General features: G+C 48.5%; 1 protein-coding gene across 15 annotated transcripts in view; it reads left to right on the plus strand.

The window, feature by feature from the left end:
- The window catches only part of LOC101939156 (C-type lectin domain family 2 member D-like), a 54,925-nt gene that overhangs the window by 26,750 nt on the left and 9,335 nt on the right, over positions 1-18,840 (plus strand). For 14 of the 15 annotated variants that reach the window (XR_010591973.1, XM_024112657.3, XM_024112662.3 and 11 more), the window contains 4 exons: positions 7,394-7,468; positions 8,398-8,463; positions 14,840-14,932; positions 17,421-17,605. Coding sequence is in view for 14 of the 15 variants with exons in the window: in XM_065564151.1 (XP_065420223.1) it covers positions 7,394-7,468; positions 8,398-8,463; positions 14,840-14,932; positions 17,421-17,605 (419 nt within the window). In the remaining variant the exon portion in view is untranslated. Of the gene's footprint in view, positions 1-342; positions 447-7,393; positions 7,469-8,397; positions 8,464-14,839; positions 14,933-17,420; positions 17,606-18,840 lie in introns of all 15 variants that reach the window. The other variant, XM_065564155.1, reaches the window with a different exon arrangement.

Here is an 18,840-nt window from a genome sequence, read left to right on the forward strand (position 1 = left end):
AGTGGGGCTGCAAGGCCTAAAGCCACCGGTGGATCTCCCTTATTCTTGGCTGCTCCAGGGATGTTAGTGGAAGTTAGAGCAGCCCCAGGGTGACTCTAATTTGCAGCAGCCTTGCAGAGTCATGCTCACTCCTAGCCCTAGCTGCACCCCCAGCAGGCCTCTATGCTAGGGGCTGTGTAGGAGGGGGGCACAGGGCTTCTGAGCAAGTCCAGCGGCATAAGGAGCTCGAGGGGGGGTGGGGAGAGAATCCACCGCACTGTCATGGCTCCTCGTCCTTCTGGAGGGGTGGTTTAGTCTTCCCCAAACTCGTGTCTAACTCTCACAATCCAACCCCTTCAACAGGGCTTGTCTACATGGGGGAATGGACTGGAATAGCTCCCGTGGGCCGAGCAGTTCCGGAATAGCTCCCCTTGTTCCAGAAGTGGATGAGGCTGAACCAGAATGAGGTGATCTTATTTCAGAATGAGAGCGCCCGCTCTGGGCGTTATTCCAGAATAGCTCTGGCCCTTTAATGTCTCTCCCTGTCTTACTCTGGAATCACTTCTTCGGGTAGCCCAGGCCTCAGACGGGAGCCCAGCAACCGTTGTCACCTGGGTAACGCTGCTCTGGGGATCAGAGGCCTTTTCCTGTTTGCTGCCTGCAGAGAAAGCCGGGCTAAATAAGCACCGCGGCTGGAGAGGCCATGCTGGGCAGCCTCAGGGAAGTCCCTGGCGTGGAGCAGACAAAAGCAGAACCAAAAGAAGGAAGCTGAGGCTGGGAAAGTCAGGCTGCAGAAACAGTACCTGTTTTCACAGGTGAATCAATCATTGGGACAGCTCGCCAAGGCCGAGGTGGTTCCCATGGCAGGCAAAACCAGTAAACCGAGATTAGCTATCTTCCTGAAACACGCTCTGTTTAACACGTAACTGTTCTAGATGCCGGACGCGCTGCGGGGGAGGGTCTCTGGCCTGTGGTAGACGAAATGATTTTAACAGGCCCTGCTGGCCTTTGACCTGGGGAAAGAACCTGATATTCAGTGTCCCTGATACTCGGCTGTTTCTGCAAATTTGGCCCTTTTCAATGACTGACTGTCGTCCGCGCTGCGGGCACGGCTAATGCTGCAGCATTGTTCCCGCTCACAGCGCAGCGTGTTCGGTCAGTGTGTGATTCGTAAGGCCCTGGGCTCGGTTCAGTTGTGAAGGCGCTCGGCCAAACCGCGGTGCTAGCATCCCGTAGGAGCCAGAAGGACACTAACACATGTATACCGGGGACAATGGTACCGGCTCAGTCAGCGCACCAGGGTCCTGTCCCTAGATCAGTGTAAAGTCACCCCTCCTCTGGCGTCTCCTCTTTAGGCATTGATACAGACGTCGTTAGTTACACCTTTGTCCTTGTACCTTCCAGCTCTGCCGAAACATCCTTATCTGTTATTCTGTCATCCCCTCCTTGTCGTACGAGGGGTCAGTGTGTTCCTGCACCATCTCTCAGGAATGTGCTGACGTGTTCTCTTGAGAGAGCTGCGTGGTTTTGTACCAGCCTCTCCGCTCAGGATATGCTCACTTGGTGTGAGCTAAAACGTATTTTGCGACGGTCAGGCCTACTTTGGTTCACACTGTTACTATGCCAGGGGCTCCAGCCAGGTCCATGCTAATCAGAACAAATACCACAGCCATGCTCTGGTCTAGTGCCTGGAGCACCAGAGTGGGTGACAGAAGACCTGGGTTCTAATCCTGGTTCTGCCACTAAAGTGTGGTGTGACTTTGAGCAAGTCCCCTCTCTGCATTGTTTCCCCTCCTGCCATCTGTCTGGTTAAATTGTGAGCTCTTTGGGTCAGAGACTGTCTGCAAAATGGGGCCCTGATCTCACTAGGGTAGTGACTGTCACTGTGTGTCTGTGCAGCACCCGGCACAACGGGGCCCTGATCTCGCTAGGGTAGTGACTGTCACTGTGTGTCTGGGCAGCACCCGGCACAACGGGGCCCTGATCTCAGCTGGGGCAGGGACTGTCTCTTGCTGTGTGTCTGGGCAGCGCCCAGCACAATGGAGCTCCAGTCTTGGTTGGTGCCCTGTGCCACTTCTGCAAGAGAAGTAGCTAATAATATTAACCATAGGTGCGTTGGCACCAAGTACATGGGAGATTCTCAGAAGCTACGGTGATGAGATAGAACTTGCAGCGCTAAGGGCTGGAATGAGGGAGACAGACAAGAGCAATCTGCATTCCCAGGTGTCAATGCAAAGTCTCTCTCACCCTGCCCAGCAGCCCACACCACTGAAGCCGAGGTGGAAAGGAAATGCCCTGTGTCCCCTGAGTTAAAGGCGTGGTGCCAGAGGAGATCACATTCTTTAATGCCTTAAAAGTAGCCGTGTGGTTTGTGTAAGTGAAGGTTGGGAATTTGGTGGCCCAGAGACCAGTGGCTGGAGGAGGAGAATGTGCAGTTCTGGGGATGGGGCCTGAAAACTCAGCAGCGCTGCCCATTGCTCTGACTTACTAAACCCTTGTGTGGGGAACCCTGTGCCACCCCATTACATTTAGGGCCCCTTTATCAGCCAGGAGACCTCTCTGATCAGTGGCGTGTGTCCTGAACCCCAATAAACTGTTAACATAAGACTTTCCTTGTTGTCTATGAGCTGGATTTGAAGTGGGGACAGTTAGCACCGCAACGTAGAACTTGAGGTGGCAGCAGTAGTAGGTTGTTATCCGTTGTGCGAATGGACCAATAGAGGGGTACAAGAGTATCCCTTTGCAATGCATTACACTGAATGTATTGAAAAGGCAGGTTATTATCTCAGCCTCGGGGATCAGGGGTGATAATGAACAAGCAACTCAACATGAGCTCCTAATGCGATGCCGTGGCAAAAATCGCAAACGCAATCCGTGAATGTGTAAACGGGAGCTGTGAGCAAGGGAAGGCAGGAAATTTAATCTCTGTGTACAGCACTGGTGAGGCTGACACTGGACTAGTGATTCCACTTCTTGTGCCCACGTTTTAAAAAGGAGGGGGGGAAATCAGATGTCGAAAAATCAGAGAGGGGCGGAGAAGATCCACGAAAATGATTGGTGGCTGGAGAAAAGGCCTTACTGTGAGAGATTTAACAAGCTCCAACTGTTTAGTTTTTTAAACAGAAGATTGAGAGGTGTCTTGGACCTGCCCTGGGAGGAAATACCAGGTGCTAAATGCTTCTTTAAGCTAACAGAGAAAGGCAGGACAAGGACCAATGGCTGCAAACTGAAGCCAGACAAATTTAAATGAGACATAACGCACAGGTTTTCTAACAGTGAGAGTGATTAACTCTGGGACCAAATTCCCTCGGGAAGCGCTGGATTCGCCATACTTAATGTCTTTGGGCCATTGCTGTCAAGCGATTAAAAACATTAATCGTGATTAATCACGCTGTTAAACGATAATAGAATACCATTTAGTTAAATATTTTTGAATGTTTTCTACATTTTCAAATATATTGATTTCAATTACAACACAGACTACAAAGTGTACAGTGCTCACTTTATATTTATTTTTGAATAAAATATTTGCACTATAAAAAACTAAAGAAATAGTATTTTTCAATTCACCTAATACAAGTACTGTAGTGCAATCTCTTTATCATGAAAGTTGAACTTACAAATGTAGAATTATGTACAAAAAATAACTGCATTAAAAATAAAACAGTGTAAAACGTTAGAGCCTACGAGTCCACTCAGTCCTACTTCTTGTTCAGCCAATCGCTCAGACAAACAAGTTTGATTGCAATTTGCAGGAGATAATCACAGAACTGGAAGAGACCACAAGAGGTCGTCTAGTCCAGTCCCCTACACTCCTGGCAGGACTAAGCATTATCTAGATCATCGCCGACAGGTGTTTGTCCAACCTGCTCTTAAAAATCTCCAATAATGGAGATTCCACAATCTCCCTGGGCAATTTATTCCAGTGCTTAACCACCCTGACAGTTAGGAAGTTTTTCTTAATGTTCAATCCTAAAAGGCCCTTGCTGCAATTTAAGGCCATTGCTTCTTGGCCTATCCTTAGAGATTAAAAAAAAACATTTTTCTCTCTCCTCCTTGTAACAACTTTTTATGTACTTGAAAACTGTTCTCATGTCCCCCTTTACTCTTCTCTTCTCCAGACTAAACAAGCCCAATTTTTTCAATGTTCCCTCTTAGATCATGTTTTCTAGACCTTTAATCATTTTTGTTGCTCTTCTCTGGACTTTCTCCAATTTGTCCACATCTTTCCTGAAATGTGGCACCCAGAACTGGACACAATACTCCAGTTGAGGCCTAATCAGCGCGGAGTAGAGCAGAAGAATTACTTCTCATGTCTTGCTTACAATACTCCTGCTGATACATCCCGGAATGGTGCTTGCTTTTTTTGCAACTGTGTTACACTGTTGACTCATATTTAGCTTGCGGTCCACTATGACCCCCAGATCCCTTTCTGTGGTACTCCTTCCTAGGCAGTCATTTCCCATTTTGTAGGTGTGCAACGGATTGTTCCTTCCTAAGTGGAGTACTTTTCATTTGTCCTTATTGAATTTCACCCTATTTACCTCAGACCATTTCTCCAGTTTGTCCAGATCATTTTGAATTTTAATCCTATCCTCCAAAGCACTTGCAACCCCTCCCATCTTGGAATCGTCTGCAAACTTTATAAGTGTACTCTCTATGCCATTATCTAAATCATTGATGAAGCTATTGATCAGAACCAGACCCAGAAATTGTTATGCCCTTCCAGCATGACTGTGAACCACTGATAACTCCTCTCTGGGAACGATTTTCCAACCAGTTATGCACCCACCTTATAGTAGTTCCCTTTAGGTTGTATTTCCCTAGTTTGTTTATGAGAAGGTCATGCAAGACAGTATCAAAAGCCTTACTAAAGTCTAGATATATTACATCTACCACTCCCTCCCGCCCCCCTCCCCCCATCCACAAGGCTTGTTACCCTGTCAAAGAAAGCTATCAGGTTGATTTGATATGATTTGTTCTTGACAAATCAATGCTGACTGTTATTTATCACCTCATTATCTTCTAGGTGTTTGCAAATTGATTGTTTAATTATTTGCTCCATTATCTTTCTGGGTATAGAAGTTAAGATGACTGGGCTGTAATTCCCCTGGTTGTCCTTAGTTCCTTTTTTTTTAGATGGGCACTATACTTTTCCAGTCTTCTGGAATGTCTCCCATCTTCCATGACTTTTCAAAGATAATCGCTAATGGCTCAGATATCTCCTCACTCAGCTCCTGGAGTATTCTAGGATGCATTTCATCAGGCCTTGGTGATTTGAAGACATGCTGCCTGCTTCTTGTTTACAATGTCACCTGAAAATGAGAACAGGTGTTCGCATGGCACGGTTGTAGCTGGGGTCGCAAGACATTTACGTGCCACATGCGCTAAAGATTCCTATGTCCCTTCATGCTTCAACCACCCTGATGACGGATTCTGCTTGATAACGATCCAAAGCAGAGCAGACTGACGCATGTGCATTTTCATCATCTGACTCAGATGCCACCTGCAGAAGGTTGATTTTCTTTTTTTGATAGTTCGGGTTCTGTAGTTTCTGCATCTGAGTGTTGCTCTTTTAAGACTTCTGAAAGCATGCTCCACACCTCGTCCCTCTCAGATTTTGGACGGCACTTCAGATTCTTAAACCTTAGGTTGAGTGCTGTAGCTCGCTTTAAAAGTCTCACATTGGTAGTTTTTTTGCGTTTTGTCAAATCTCCTGTGAAAGTGCTGGGTCATCATCGGAGACTGCTATAGCATGTGGCAGAATGCAGGTAAAACAGAACAGGAGACATGCAATTCTACCCCAGGGAGTTGAGTCACAAAATTAATTAACGCATTATTTTTTTAACAAGCATCAGCATGGAAGCATGTCCTCTGGAATGGTGGCCAAAGCATGAAGGGACATATGAATGTTTAGCGTATCTTGCACATAAATACCTTGCAAGGCCGGCTACAAAAGTACCATGCAGACACCTGTTCTCACTTTCAGGTGACATTGTTAATAAGAAGCAGGCAGCAGAAAAGGACCTGGGGATTATAGGGGATGAGAAGCTGGATATGAGTCAGCAGTGTGCCCTTGTTGCCAAGAAAACTAATGGCATATTGGGCTGCATTAGTAGGAGCATTGCCAGCAGATCGAAGGAAGTGATTATTCCCCTCTATTCGGCACTGGTGAGGCCACATTTGGAGTTTTGGGCCCCCCACTAGAGAAGGGATGTGGACAAATTGGAGAATCCAGTGGAGGGCAACAAAAATGATCAGGGGTCTGGGGCATATGATTTACGAGGAAAGGCTGTGGAAACTGGGTTAGTTTAGTCTGCAGAAGAGAAGAGTGAGGGAGGATTTGTTAGCAGCCTTCAACTACCTGAAGGGCGGTTCCAAAGAGGATGGAGCTAGGCTGTTCTCAGTGCTGGCAGATGACAGAACAAGGAGCAAAGGTCTCAAGTTGCAGTGGGGGAGGTCTAGGTTGGATATTAGGAAACACTGTTTCTCTAGGAGGGTGGTGAAGCACTGGAATGGGTTACCGAGGGAGATGGAGGAATCTCCATCCTTAGAGGTTTTTAAGGCCCAGCTTGACAAAGCCCTGGCTGGGATGATTTAGTTGGGGTTGGTCCTGCTTTGACCAGAGGATTGGACTAGATGACCTCCTGAGGTCTCTTCCAACTCTAATCTTCTATGATTCTATGATTATCTCCCTTAAATGTAAACAAACTTGTTTGTCTTAGCGATTGGCTGAACAAAAAGTAGGACTGGGTGGACTTGTAAGCGCTAAAGTTTTACACAACCACACTCAAAAATAAAACAATGTAACAAAAAAAATCTACATTTGTAAGTTACACTTTCACAATAAAGAGATTGCACTACTGTACTTGCTTGAGGTGAATTGAAAAATACCATTTCTTTTGTTTATCATTTTTACAGTGCAATTATTTGTAATCAAAAACAATATGAAGTGAGCACTGTACACTTTGTATTTTGCATTGTAATAAAAATCAATATAATTTCAAATGTAGAAAAACATCTAAAATATGTAATAAATTTCAATTGGTATTCTATTGTTTAACAGCGCAATTAATCACAATTACGTTTTTTAATGGCGATTAATTTTTTTGAGTTAATCGCGTGAGTTAACTGCGAATAATCGACAGCCCTATTTCAGGTCTTAAAATCTATCAGTCTATGAAAGAGGGGTGGGGACTATTGGGTATCTGAGGATATTAAGGCCGGGAGAAGCCATGACTGTGGGTCTCACATGGTGACGGATGCACTGAAAACACCTAGATGGACAAAGTGAGAGGTTGGACCGGGCATTGTCTGTTGCATTTGGCACATGGTACGTTCTGACGGCTTTAAAGGAGAAGCGCATAATTAAAATAACCTACCCTGAGTGACCGTCTCTGTTCCTTCCTGGTAGGTGGAGACACAGCAGTCTCGGTGCTGATTGTCCAGAAAATGGCAGAAGAGCGCGCCGAAGCGACAAGCGATACCAGTAAATACTAAATACTTTGGTCTTAATTAAAAGGGAGCCTGCGGTGTGATTGGCAGAGGGACAAAAATACTGAGGGTGGGTTGCCCCCTCTTTTTTATGAGGGATAAAGACAGGAAACAAGGAGTTTTTGTTGCTCGTTGGTTTATGCTTGTTTTTAATGTTAGCAATTTGGGTCTTTTCCACCCTGAAGAACTCTGGCCAACAGGAGAACTGGTGGAGTGAAAGGCTGAAAATTTGGAATACTGTGTGTACCCCATGTCGGAAAGGATATTGTAGAACTAGAGGGGTTCAGAGAGAGGTGATGAGAAGGATCAAGGGCCTGGGAAAACTCTCCTGTGAAGGGAGCTTGAAAAGACGGAGACTGTTACCTTGGAGAGGAGACGGGTACAAGGGACAGGATAATGGGTGGGATAGAGAGGGTAGATCTGTGTCTAGAACAAGGGGACACTCAATGGAATGGAAAGGTGGGAACTTCAAACTGATCAGAGGAAACAATTTTTCACAAACTGGGTACTTAGATGGTGGAACTCACTGCTAGGTGACATCAACCAAGAACTTAGCAGAATTCCAAGAGGGATTGGAGATTTCTGTGGAGAACAGGAAGAGCCAGAGTTGTTATAATGCTAACAAAAATGTTGGCAGAGATTATCCTCTTACCAGCCACTAGAGGGGGACATGGCACACAATTTGTCAAATGCATTGCCATGCTTTCTAATCCACTTGGAGCCCCTTAACCAGGCCAAGGGAGGGCTGTGTGGGGTGGGGATAGCAAGATCTGGGGACTGCCAGTCACTTTGGGATATGCGGGGGGAGGGGAAGCAGTGATGGACACATTCAAAAGGCCTGGGCTTCGGACACAGAACTGGGCCCTGCATGGAGGGGACTGTATGATCTGACATTAAACAACAGTTTCTTTTGCTTTCTGGTAGGTAGAGGGGTTAATGACTCAATGCTGCCGGGTCACGGACAAGAGGAAGGAAGGAGAAGAGATGTGGGTAAAGAATTATATTATTTTATTAGGTACAATATGGTAACATCGAGAGACAGCAGCTGAGCCCCATTGCGTGCTGCACAGACACACAACGAGAGACAGTCCCTGCCCCATCTGAGATCAGAGCCCTGTTGTGCCGGGCGCTGCATAGACACGCAGTGAGAGACAATCCCTTAAGGTGCCGTTCCTTTAGCTCGAGTGGTAATGGCTTGTGCCTTTAAATCCAGAAATCAGAAGTTCAATGTCTACTGCTTATGATTTTATGCCCTTTCTAAAGGCAAGTCCTGGGATATCGTGGTAGCCGCCAGATTAGCCCCGGTAACTCTGGGCAACCATGAAAGTCTCTCTCCCAATCAACCAGCTCCTGGCGCCACGGTCCCTGATCTAGCAATCTGGGAAGTAAGAAGGTCCTTCAAAGCCAGTGAAGAGAGCTCAGGGACATTTTTTAACCTTGCGTCTGAAGTGGGCATTCACCCACGAAAGCTTATGCTTCAATACATCTGTTAGTCTTAGGACTGGTCTACGCTACGAGTTTAGGTCGAATTTAGCAGCGTTAAATCGAATTAAGCCTGGACAGGTCCACATGACGAAGCCCCTTTTTTCGACTTAAAGGGCCCTCTAAACCGGTTTCTTTACTCCACCTCCGACGAGGGGAGTAGCGCCGAAATCGATATTGCCATTTCGAATTAGGGTTAGTGTGGACAGAATTCGACGGTATTGGCATCCGGGAGCTATCCCAGAATGCTTCATTGTGACCGCTCTGGACAGCACTCTCAACTCAGATGCACTGACCAGGTAGACAGGAAAAGCCCCACGAACTTTTGAATTTCATTTCCTGTTTACCCAGCGTGGAGAGCACAGGTGACCACGCAGAACTCATCAGCACAGGTAACCGTGATGGAGTCCCAGGATCACAAAAGAGCTCCAGCATGGACCGAACGGGAGGTACTGGATCTGCTCGCCATATGGGGAGATGAATCAGTGCTAGCTGAACTCCGTAGCAGTAAAAGAAATGGCAAAATATTAGAAAAAGTCTCAGAGGCCATAACAGGGACACACAGCAGTGCCGCGTGAAAATTAAGGAGCTACGGCAAGCCTACCACAAAGCCAGAGAGGCAAATGGAAGGTCCGGGGCAGAGCCACAGACATGCTGCTTCTACGCGGAGCTGCATGCCATGCTAGGGGGTGCAGCCACCACTACCCCAACCCTGTGCTTTGACTCCATCAATGGAGAATTACGAAACACGGAAGTGGGTTTGGGGGACGAGGAAGATAGCTCACAGCAAGGAAGCGGAGAAACCGGTTTCCCCAACAGCCAGGATATGTTTATCACCCTGGACCTGGAACCAGTAACCCCCGAACTCACCCAAGGTGTGCTCCCAGACCCTGAGGGTGCACAAGGGACCTCTGGTGAGTGTACCTTTGTAAATATTACACGTGGTTTAAAAGCAAGCGTGTTTAATGATTAATGATTAATTTGCCCTGGCAATCGCGGCCAGTACAGCTACTGGAAAAGTCTGTTAACGTGTATGGGGATGGAGCGGAAATCCTCCAGGGACATCTCCAGAAAGCTCTCCTTCATGTACTCCCAAAACCTTTGCAAAAGGTTTCTGGGGAGGGCTGCCTTATCCCATCTGCCATGGTAGGACACTTTACCACGCCAGGCCAGTAGCACGTAGTCTGGAATCATTGCATAACAAAGCATGGCAGCGTATGGTCCCGGTGTTTGCTGGCATGCAGACAACATCCATTCCTTAACTCTCTTTGTTATCCTCAGGAGAGTGATATCATTCACGGTCACCTGGTTGAAATGGGGTGATTTTATTAAGGGGACATTCAGAGGTGCCCGTTCCTGCTCGGCTGAACAGAAATATACCCCGCTGTTAGCCATGCGGTGTGGAGGAGGGGTGAAGGGATCATCCCAGAGAGTTGGGTGTGTGGGGAGGAGAAGGGTTAGTTGGGTTTGTGCTGCATGTTAATCCGGAAACCGCAGCCCCTCCTTTTACATTGCAAACCCATTTTAAATGGCCAACCCAACAGGTGCTTGGTATGGGAAATGAGGGCGCTGCTGTTTGAAACCATTCCCACATGTTATGAAGGTTAAAAAAGCCAAAGACTGTGGCTTACCATGGCTGCCTGCAAGCCGAATTCTGTTGCCTGGCACTGCGTGAGTGATCTCTCACACCAAACCGGCAGGCCCTCAATATAAGAGGAAAAATGCGACCTTGTAACGAAAGCACATGTGCTGTGTAACGTGAACAGCAAAATTTAATGAATTTAACGTGAAAGAGTGTACCCATTGTTCTCTAAAATGTGTCTTTTTAAACACCTTTCCTTTTTCCTCCACCAGCTGCAAATGTTTCTCCTTCGCAGAGGCTAGTGAAGATTAGAAGGAGAAAATGGCAGACTTGGGATGATATGTTCTCAGAGCTCTAGATGTCCTCCCATGCTGATAGAGCACAGCAGAATGCGTGGATGCAGTCAATGTCAGAGTGCAAAAAAGCAAAATATGAACGAGAGGAGAGGTGGCGGGCTGAATCGCGGGCTGAAGAGAGCAAGTGGTGGGCTGAAGAGGATAGGTGGCGTCAGATTGCTGACAGAAGGCAAGAGTCGATGCTCCGGATGCTGGAGCATCAAACTGAAATGTTCCAGCGTATGGTTGAGCTGCAAGAAAAGCAGCAGGAGCAGAGACCGCCACTACAGCCCCTATGTAACCAACAGCCCTCCTCCCCAAGTTCCATAGCCTCCTCACCCAGAGGCCCAAGAACGCGGTGGGGGGTCCTCCGGCCACCCAGCCACTCCACCCCAGATGATTGCCCAAGCATCAGAAGGCAACATCCCCAACGGTTATTTTCTGGTCCGGGAAGAAAGTCCCTTCCTCCAGCTTTCGAAACAGAGCAGAGTGCCTGAAGATGCGAGCATCATGTACCTTTCCCGGCCATCCCACGTTGATGTTAGTGAAACGTCCCTTGTGATCCACCAGGGCTTGCAGCACCATGGAAAAGTACCCCTTGCGGTTTATGTACTCGGTGGCTTGGTGCTCCGGTGCCAAGATAGACGGAACCCATATCCCTATCACCCCACCACAGTTTGGGAATCCCATTGCAGCAAAGCCATCCACTATGGCCTGCACGTTTCTCAGAGTCACTACCCTTGATATCACCAGGTCTTTGATTGCCCTGGCAACTTGGATCACAGCAGCCCCCACAGTAGATTTGCCCACTCCAAATTGATTCCCGACTGACCGGTAGCTGTCTGGCGTTGCAAGCTTCCACAGGGCTATCGCCACTCGCTTCTCAACTGTGAGGGCTGCTCTCATCCTGGTATTCTGGCGCTTCAGGGCAGCAGAAAGCAAGTCACAAAGTTCCATGAAAGTGCCCTTACGCATGCGAAAGTTTTGCAGCCACTGGGAATCATCCCACACCTGCAACACGATGCGGTCCCACCAGTCTGTGCTTGTTTCCCAGGCCCAGAATTGGCATTCCACAGCATGAACCTGCCCCAGTAACACCATGATTTGCACATTGCTGGGGGCCCGTACCTTGTGTGAGGGCTGCGTCCATGTCAATTTCCTCATCACTTTTGTCGCCACGCTGCAATCGCCTCATCGGCTGGTCCTGGTTTTGCTTTGGCATGTCCTGGCTCTGCATATACTCCAGGACAATGCGCTTGGTGTTCATAGTGCTCGTAATTGCCGCGGTGATCTGAGCGGGCTCCATGATCCCAGTGCTATGGCGTCTGGTCTGAAAAAAGGCGCGAAACTGATGGAGGGAGGGAGGGGTGACTGACAACATGGCGTACAGGTACAGGTACAGGGAATTAAAATCAACGAAGGTGGCTGTGCATCAGGGAGAAACACAAACAACTGTCACACAGAATGGCCCCCCCCAAAGATTAAACTCAAAACCCTGGGTTTAGCAGGCCGTTGATTTCACAGAGGGAGGGGGAAGCAAATGAATACATCTATTTTTTACATCTTAAGCTGGCAGACGATGGTGCAGCATGACTGATAGCCCTCGGCATCTTCTGGGTGCTTGGCAGAAGATACTGTACTACGATTGCTAGCCATCATCGTCAAGACAGTTCAGTCAGACTGCCGGCAGGACTGAGTCTCCAGGAGACAAAGCATGTCTGCCCAGGTGCCTCTGATTGAACTGGAATACGACAATGACGGATATCAATCTTACTGCCAAAAGGCAAGGGGCTGCTGCTGTATAGCAATGCAGTACCACGTCTGCCGGCACCCAGAGGACATATGGTGACGGTGAGCTGAGCTGAGCTGAGCGGGCTCCATGCTTGCCGTGGTATGTTGTCTGCACAGGTAACCCAGGTAAAAAGGTGCGAATCGATTGTCTGCCATTGCTCTGACGGAGGGGGAGGGGCCTGACGGCATGTACCCAGAACCCCCCGCGACACTGTTTTGCATCATCAGGCATTGGGATCTCAACCCAGAATTCCAATGGGCGGCGGAGACTGCGGGAACTGCGGGATAGCTACCCATAGTGCAATGCTCCGGAAGTCGACGCTAGCCTCGGTACTGTGGACACAGTCTGCCGACTTCATGCACTTAGAGCATTTTGTGTGGGGGGACACACACATTCGACGTTATAAAAATGATTTCTAAACAACCGACTTCTACAAATTCAACCTAATTTTGTAGTGTAGACATACCCTCAGTAATTCCCCTGTCCTGTACCCTCCTCTGAAGCTCTGATAGTGGCCACTGTAGCAGACAGGAGACTGGGCTAGACTGACCGTGCTCTGACCCAGTGTGGCAGCTCTTATGTTTACAACTTTCCCAAACAACTAAAAAATATATTTTCAATAAAAATTTCACCAAAAGATCAATGAAAAAAGAAAAAGCAAAAAAAACCCTTTTTTCCACCAAAAATGAAAAAGCCAAACAATTTTGGGTGAAAAAAATTGTTTTTCGGTTAAAAAAACAAACAAACAGGTTAAAAAATAACAGAGGGTCCTGTGGCACCTTTAAGGGTATGTCTACACTACGAAATTAGGTCGAATTTGTAGAAGTCGGTTGTTTAGAAATCGTTTTTATAAGGTCAAATGTGTGTGTCCCCACACAAAATGCTCTAAGTGCATTACGTCCATTGATGGAGTCATAGCACACGGTTGGGGTAGTGGTGGCTGCACCCCCTAGAATCGCATGCAGCTCCGCGTAGAAGTGGCATGTTTGCGGCTCTGCCACAGACCTTACGTTTGCCTCTCTGGCTTTGTGGTAAGCTTGCCTTAGTGCCTTAGTTTTCACGCGGCACTGCTGTGTGTCCCTGTTATGGCCTCGGTCCTTCATGGCCTTGGAGACCTTTTCTAATATTTTGCCATTTCGTTTACTGCTACGGAGTTCAGCTAGCACTGATTCGTCTCCCCATATGGCGTGCAGATCCCGTACCTCCCGTTCTGTCCATGCTGGAGCTCTTTTGCGATCCTGGGACTCCATCATGGTTACCTGTGCTGATGAGCTCTGCGTGGTCACCTGTGCTCTCCACGCTGGGCAAACAGGAAATGAAATTCAAACGTTCGCGGGGCTTTTCCTATCTACTTGGTCAGTGCATCTGAGTTGAGAGTGCTGTCCAGAGCGGTCACAATGAAGCACTGTGGGATAGCTCCCGGAGGCCAATAACGTCGAATTCCGTCCACACTACCCCAATTCCGACCCGCAAAGGCCGATTTTAGTGCTAATCCCCTTGTCGGAGGTGGAGTAAAGAAACCGGTTTAAAGAGCCCTTTAAGTCGAAAGAAAGGGCTTCGTCATGTGGACGTGTCCAGGCTTAATTCGATTTAACCCAGCTAAAGTCGACCTAAACTCGTAGTGTAGACCAGGCCTGAGTGATCCACTCCTGCCTTGGCTCCTGGCTTCTGGCAGTCAGAGGAGCATGGGGTTGTGTCCCTGACCATCTTGGCTAATGGCCATTGATGGATCCGTCCTCCAGGAACTTAGCTCATTCTATTTTGGAACCTAGTTATTTTTGGCCATCACCACATCCAATGGCAGGTGGATTATGCGCTATATGAAAAAGTATTTCCTCTTGTTTGTATTAACCCTGCTTCCTGTTAATTTCATCAGGTGTCACCTGGTGTTTGTGTTGTGGGAAGGGTAAATAACACTTCTCTATACACTTGTTCCACACCGTTCATGGTTTTACAGACCTCTGTCCTGTCCCTCCTTAGTCGTCTCTTCTCTAAGCAGAACGGCACTAATCTTTGTAGTCTCTGCTTGTATGGAAGCTGTTCCATGCCCTTGATCATCATCAACTAGATTTATCCACTCATGGAAGCACTTAGCAAAACGTGACCATTTTCATGCTCTGGCAGCATTTGCTATTGAAATGCCTTCGTCTCCTTTCATCTTTTTTTATTTTGCAGATTTCAGCCTAAAATGCATTAAAGATAAACGGATCCCAATTACCGTTACTGTCGTCATCACAGCGTTGATCATCACCATAATTGCACTGGCGGGTGAGTGAAGGGTCATTACTAACCCAGCTGATTCTCATTCCTTGTCACTGGTTCTTCACTGACTGCTTGTCCTAGCCCCAAGGTCACGGTGCCCACTTGCGTTTCCCACGGCCTCTTCTCACCCCGTCTTTGCCTTGGTCTGACTCCTCCATTGAAGCACATTCCCCTTTTCAGAGGGGAAATCTCTCTCCAGACCCTTTCCCCCAAAGAGGAAGGGCCTAACCCCATTCCCTGCCCCCTGGAAAGCAGCCCCACTAGATCCCAGGCCGGGGTAGCAGTGTAGGGATGCAGTGGGTGGGTCTCCCTGCCTCCCAGTCCCTGTGTCATCCAACGCCCAGTCTCACCTTAAATTGTTGTAGGTTTGGGTGCCACTGTGTGGCCATGGCTCACAGCGCGTCTCGAAAATTGTTTCCAATCCATTTATCATTGTTCCTCCTCCCCCATCCGCAGTATGTGTGTAAATGCAACTGGGAGTCTCAGGCAGAGGATTCCGTTCCCCGATCTGGGCCAGTCTCTCGTGGCTTTGGGAGCATTTCTGAATTTCTTTTCTGTGCCAAAGCTCCTCCGTAAAACTCACGTGATGCAGAGAATCTGTCACGCTGTACGAATTCTTCCCATTCCTGGCTGGGCGTCGCTGGCGCAGCGGAAGGGGTGTGTTGGAGTGTGTGCGCCTTGCCCCCAGGAACCGAAGAGTTCCCGGGATTCCTTAGAGAAGACACATGCTGTAGGGAGTGTGCGGTGACAGCTGTCAGTGCTGGAGCGAGGGGCTGGCTGCTTGGCCTCACTGGGCAAAGAGACCTTCACAAGGGATGTGAATGGCTACGGGGAGCAATGCGCTGTAGGGGTCGGGTTGGGCTGCGTGGAGAGTGGGAGACTCTGGGCGGGATCCTTAGACCACTTGACACCACTCTGGGGACTCAAGGTGGATGCAAAGAGCCCTCTGAGAATTCCCCCAATTCAGGGGCCTCCCCAGCTGGTGTATGGGCTCTGCACCCAGAGTGTAGGGGATGGGTTGTGGTTGTGGCCAGAGCATGCTGCATTACAGCTGTTCTGTGCTTCCCAGGTGGCCTGAGAAGCACAGGGTAAGTTAGAGCAACCCTGAGGCTGCTCTAAGTCGCACCGGGGGAAGGTCAGGGCCCTGAATGGCCCCGGAATACAGGAAGCACAAAGCCAGCATCTCTTCAACATGTGCCAGACATCCGCACGTGCCAGCATTTCTACCGATAGTTAATGCGTCTTTGCGTTGGGAAATCACGTGGCTGGTATAAGTTTCCAATGACCCGAACTGAAATTGTTTCTGGCTTTTCAGTTCATGAAAATATTTGACTTTTCTCCCCGACTCAGGAAAGGAAAATTCTGTGAAACCTCGAACGTTTTTGCAGGATCTTGGGAAAACCGTTTACCGCATCCCTCTTGTTAGGTTCCTTTGCCCTCAGTTTTAGTGGCTGCTTTAGTGGCCTGTTTTAGTGGCCTGTGTGGAACGCCTTGGCAAGTGTGTGTGACAGGCCAGCCTTTGGGCCCAGCCACAGAGAACATGAGTTGTTCTAGCCCCACCTAGTGGCTCTCGGCTCTGATATTACGGGTCTCGCTCTTCGCTCTGGAGGGCCCCAGTTCTAGCCCTGGTGTGGCAACCGTCACATGTGTGTACGGAGGATGGTACGTCAAGGGGGAGACCATGAAATGCAGCCAGCCCTTCCATTTTTCACCCCTTGCCCCAAGGTTTGGGGGTCATGGGGGATAATCCGCTGAACACTAGCTCCCAGTGGGGCACTGTGGCCAAAGCCGCTAATGCGACCCTGGGACGTATAACCAGGGGAATCTCGAGTAGGAGCCGAGAGGTTATTTTACCTCTGGATTTGGCCCTGGTGCGACCACTGCTGGAATCCCGTGTCCAGTTCTGGTGCCCACAATTCAGGAAGGACGTTGATAAATTGGAGAGAGGTCAGAGCTGAGCCACAAGAAGGATTAAAACCTGCTTTATAGTGATAGACTCAAAGAGCTCCATCTGTTTACAAGAGAAGGTTAAAGGGTGACTTGATCCCCGTCTACAAATACCTACATGGGGCACAAATATTTAACATTGGGCTCTTCAGTCTAACACGATCCAATGGCTGGAAATTGAAGCTGGACAAACTCAGACTGGGAATAAGGCATCAGCTGTTAACAGTGAGCGTTAGTCACCCTCGGAACGAGTTACCAAGGGGTGCGGTGGATTCTCCATCACTGACCGTTTTTAAATCACGATGGGATGATGATGTAAAAGTTCCGCTCAAGGGATTATTTTGGGGCAGTTCTAAGACCCGTGTGATGCAGGAGGTCAGACTAGATGTTCACAATGGTCCCTTCTGGGTCTTGGGATCTCTGCAAATCGACAACCCAGGGCCGAGACGTGTGGGTCTTAGTGCCCTCTCTGGCCAGAATTCCCATGCAGAGACAGACACCAGGGATAGGCCCATCTCTCACCACTGTGCTACTTGCTTATTTTCAGCCAAGAAGATGCCCCCCTGCCCAAGCTGCCCGTCCCACGTCACTGCTGCGTGCCCGGATGGCTGGGTGGGATTCCAAGGGAACTGCTACTACTTCTCAGAGACTGAAGGGAACTGGAGCGCCAGCCAGAGCCACTGCTCTTCCCTCAGCTCCTCCCTGGCTTCCATTGATTCCCTGCCGGAGCTGGTAAGGAAGAGACACGAACCTTCATAACCACAGCTAGGGACATGCCAGAGCCTGGCACCCCCTGAAGGCCTAAAGCAGCTCCTAGATTCAAGGAACTGAATCCCCTGCGGAGCTGGTTGTAAAATAGAAATTCAGGGGCAGGATTTGACATTTTTTAATAGAAAATAGTTGATTTTCCCCCCAAATGTCATTTCAGTTTGGGGTTTTTCAAATCTCATTTTTCAAAATTTGGGGTTCCCTCCCCCTCACCCTACCCCCCCCCCTTTTTTTTTCCTTTTTCCACATCATTTTATACTGGAAAAACGGAGGAAAAAGAAAAAGCATGGGGAAAAAGGTGTGGAAACCCACCTTTAAAAAACAAAACAAAAAAACTATTTCCCAAACTTTTCCCAGCAGGAAAACAGTGCAAATGTTACTCTGAAAAAGAAAGGAATATTTTCATCTCAAAAGTATATGCCTCGTTTTTATCTATTGTGACGGGGCAAGGCCAGATGGCTACAGTGAAGTAGTGCGGAACAGGTATGTTAGCCCCAGGCTAAACAAACCCCTGGTACCATGGTAACCAAATGGCAGTTGCTCCAGGTTAATCAAGACACCTGGGGCCAATTAAGATCCTTCTAGAAGGCAGCGGAGATAGCTACAGTGATTGGGACACCTGAAGCAAATCAAGGGCTGGCTGGAACTAGTTAAAAGCCTCCCAGTTAGTCAGTGAGGTGTGTGTGTGTGTGTGTGTGTGTGTGTGAGGAGCTGGGAGCAAGAGGCGCAAGGAGCTGAGAGGGAGAGGGTGTGCTGCTGGAGGACTGAGGAGTACAAGCGTTATCAGACACCAGGAGGAAGGTCCTGTGGTGAGGATAAAGAAGGTGTTTGGAGGAGGCCATGGGGAAGTAGCCCAGGGAGTTGTAGCTGTCACGCAGCTGTACCAGGAGGCACTCTAGACAGCTGCAGTGCACAGGGCCCTGGGCTGGAACCCGGAGTAGAGGGTGGGCCCGGGTTCCCCCCAAACCTCCCAACTCCTAATCCAACACAGGAGTAGTTGACCGAGACTGTGGGTTCCACCAGAAGAGAAGATCACTGAGGGGAGCAAATCCGCCAATAAGTGCAGGACCCACCAAGGTAGAGGAGGAACTTTGCCACACTATCTATATCTATATAATTTAACCAGCAATAAAGACAAGTGCAAAGTTCTTCACCTAGGAAGGAAAACTCAAATGCATGAAGGCAAAATAGGGAATAAC

This window comes from Chrysemys picta, chromosome 12 (assembly GCF_011386835.1).
Source record: "Chrysemys picta bellii isolate R12L10 chromosome 12, ASM1138683v2, whole genome shotgun sequence".
NCBI classification, from domain to species: domain Eukaryota; kingdom Metazoa; phylum Chordata; order Testudines; family Emydidae; genus Chrysemys; species Chrysemys picta.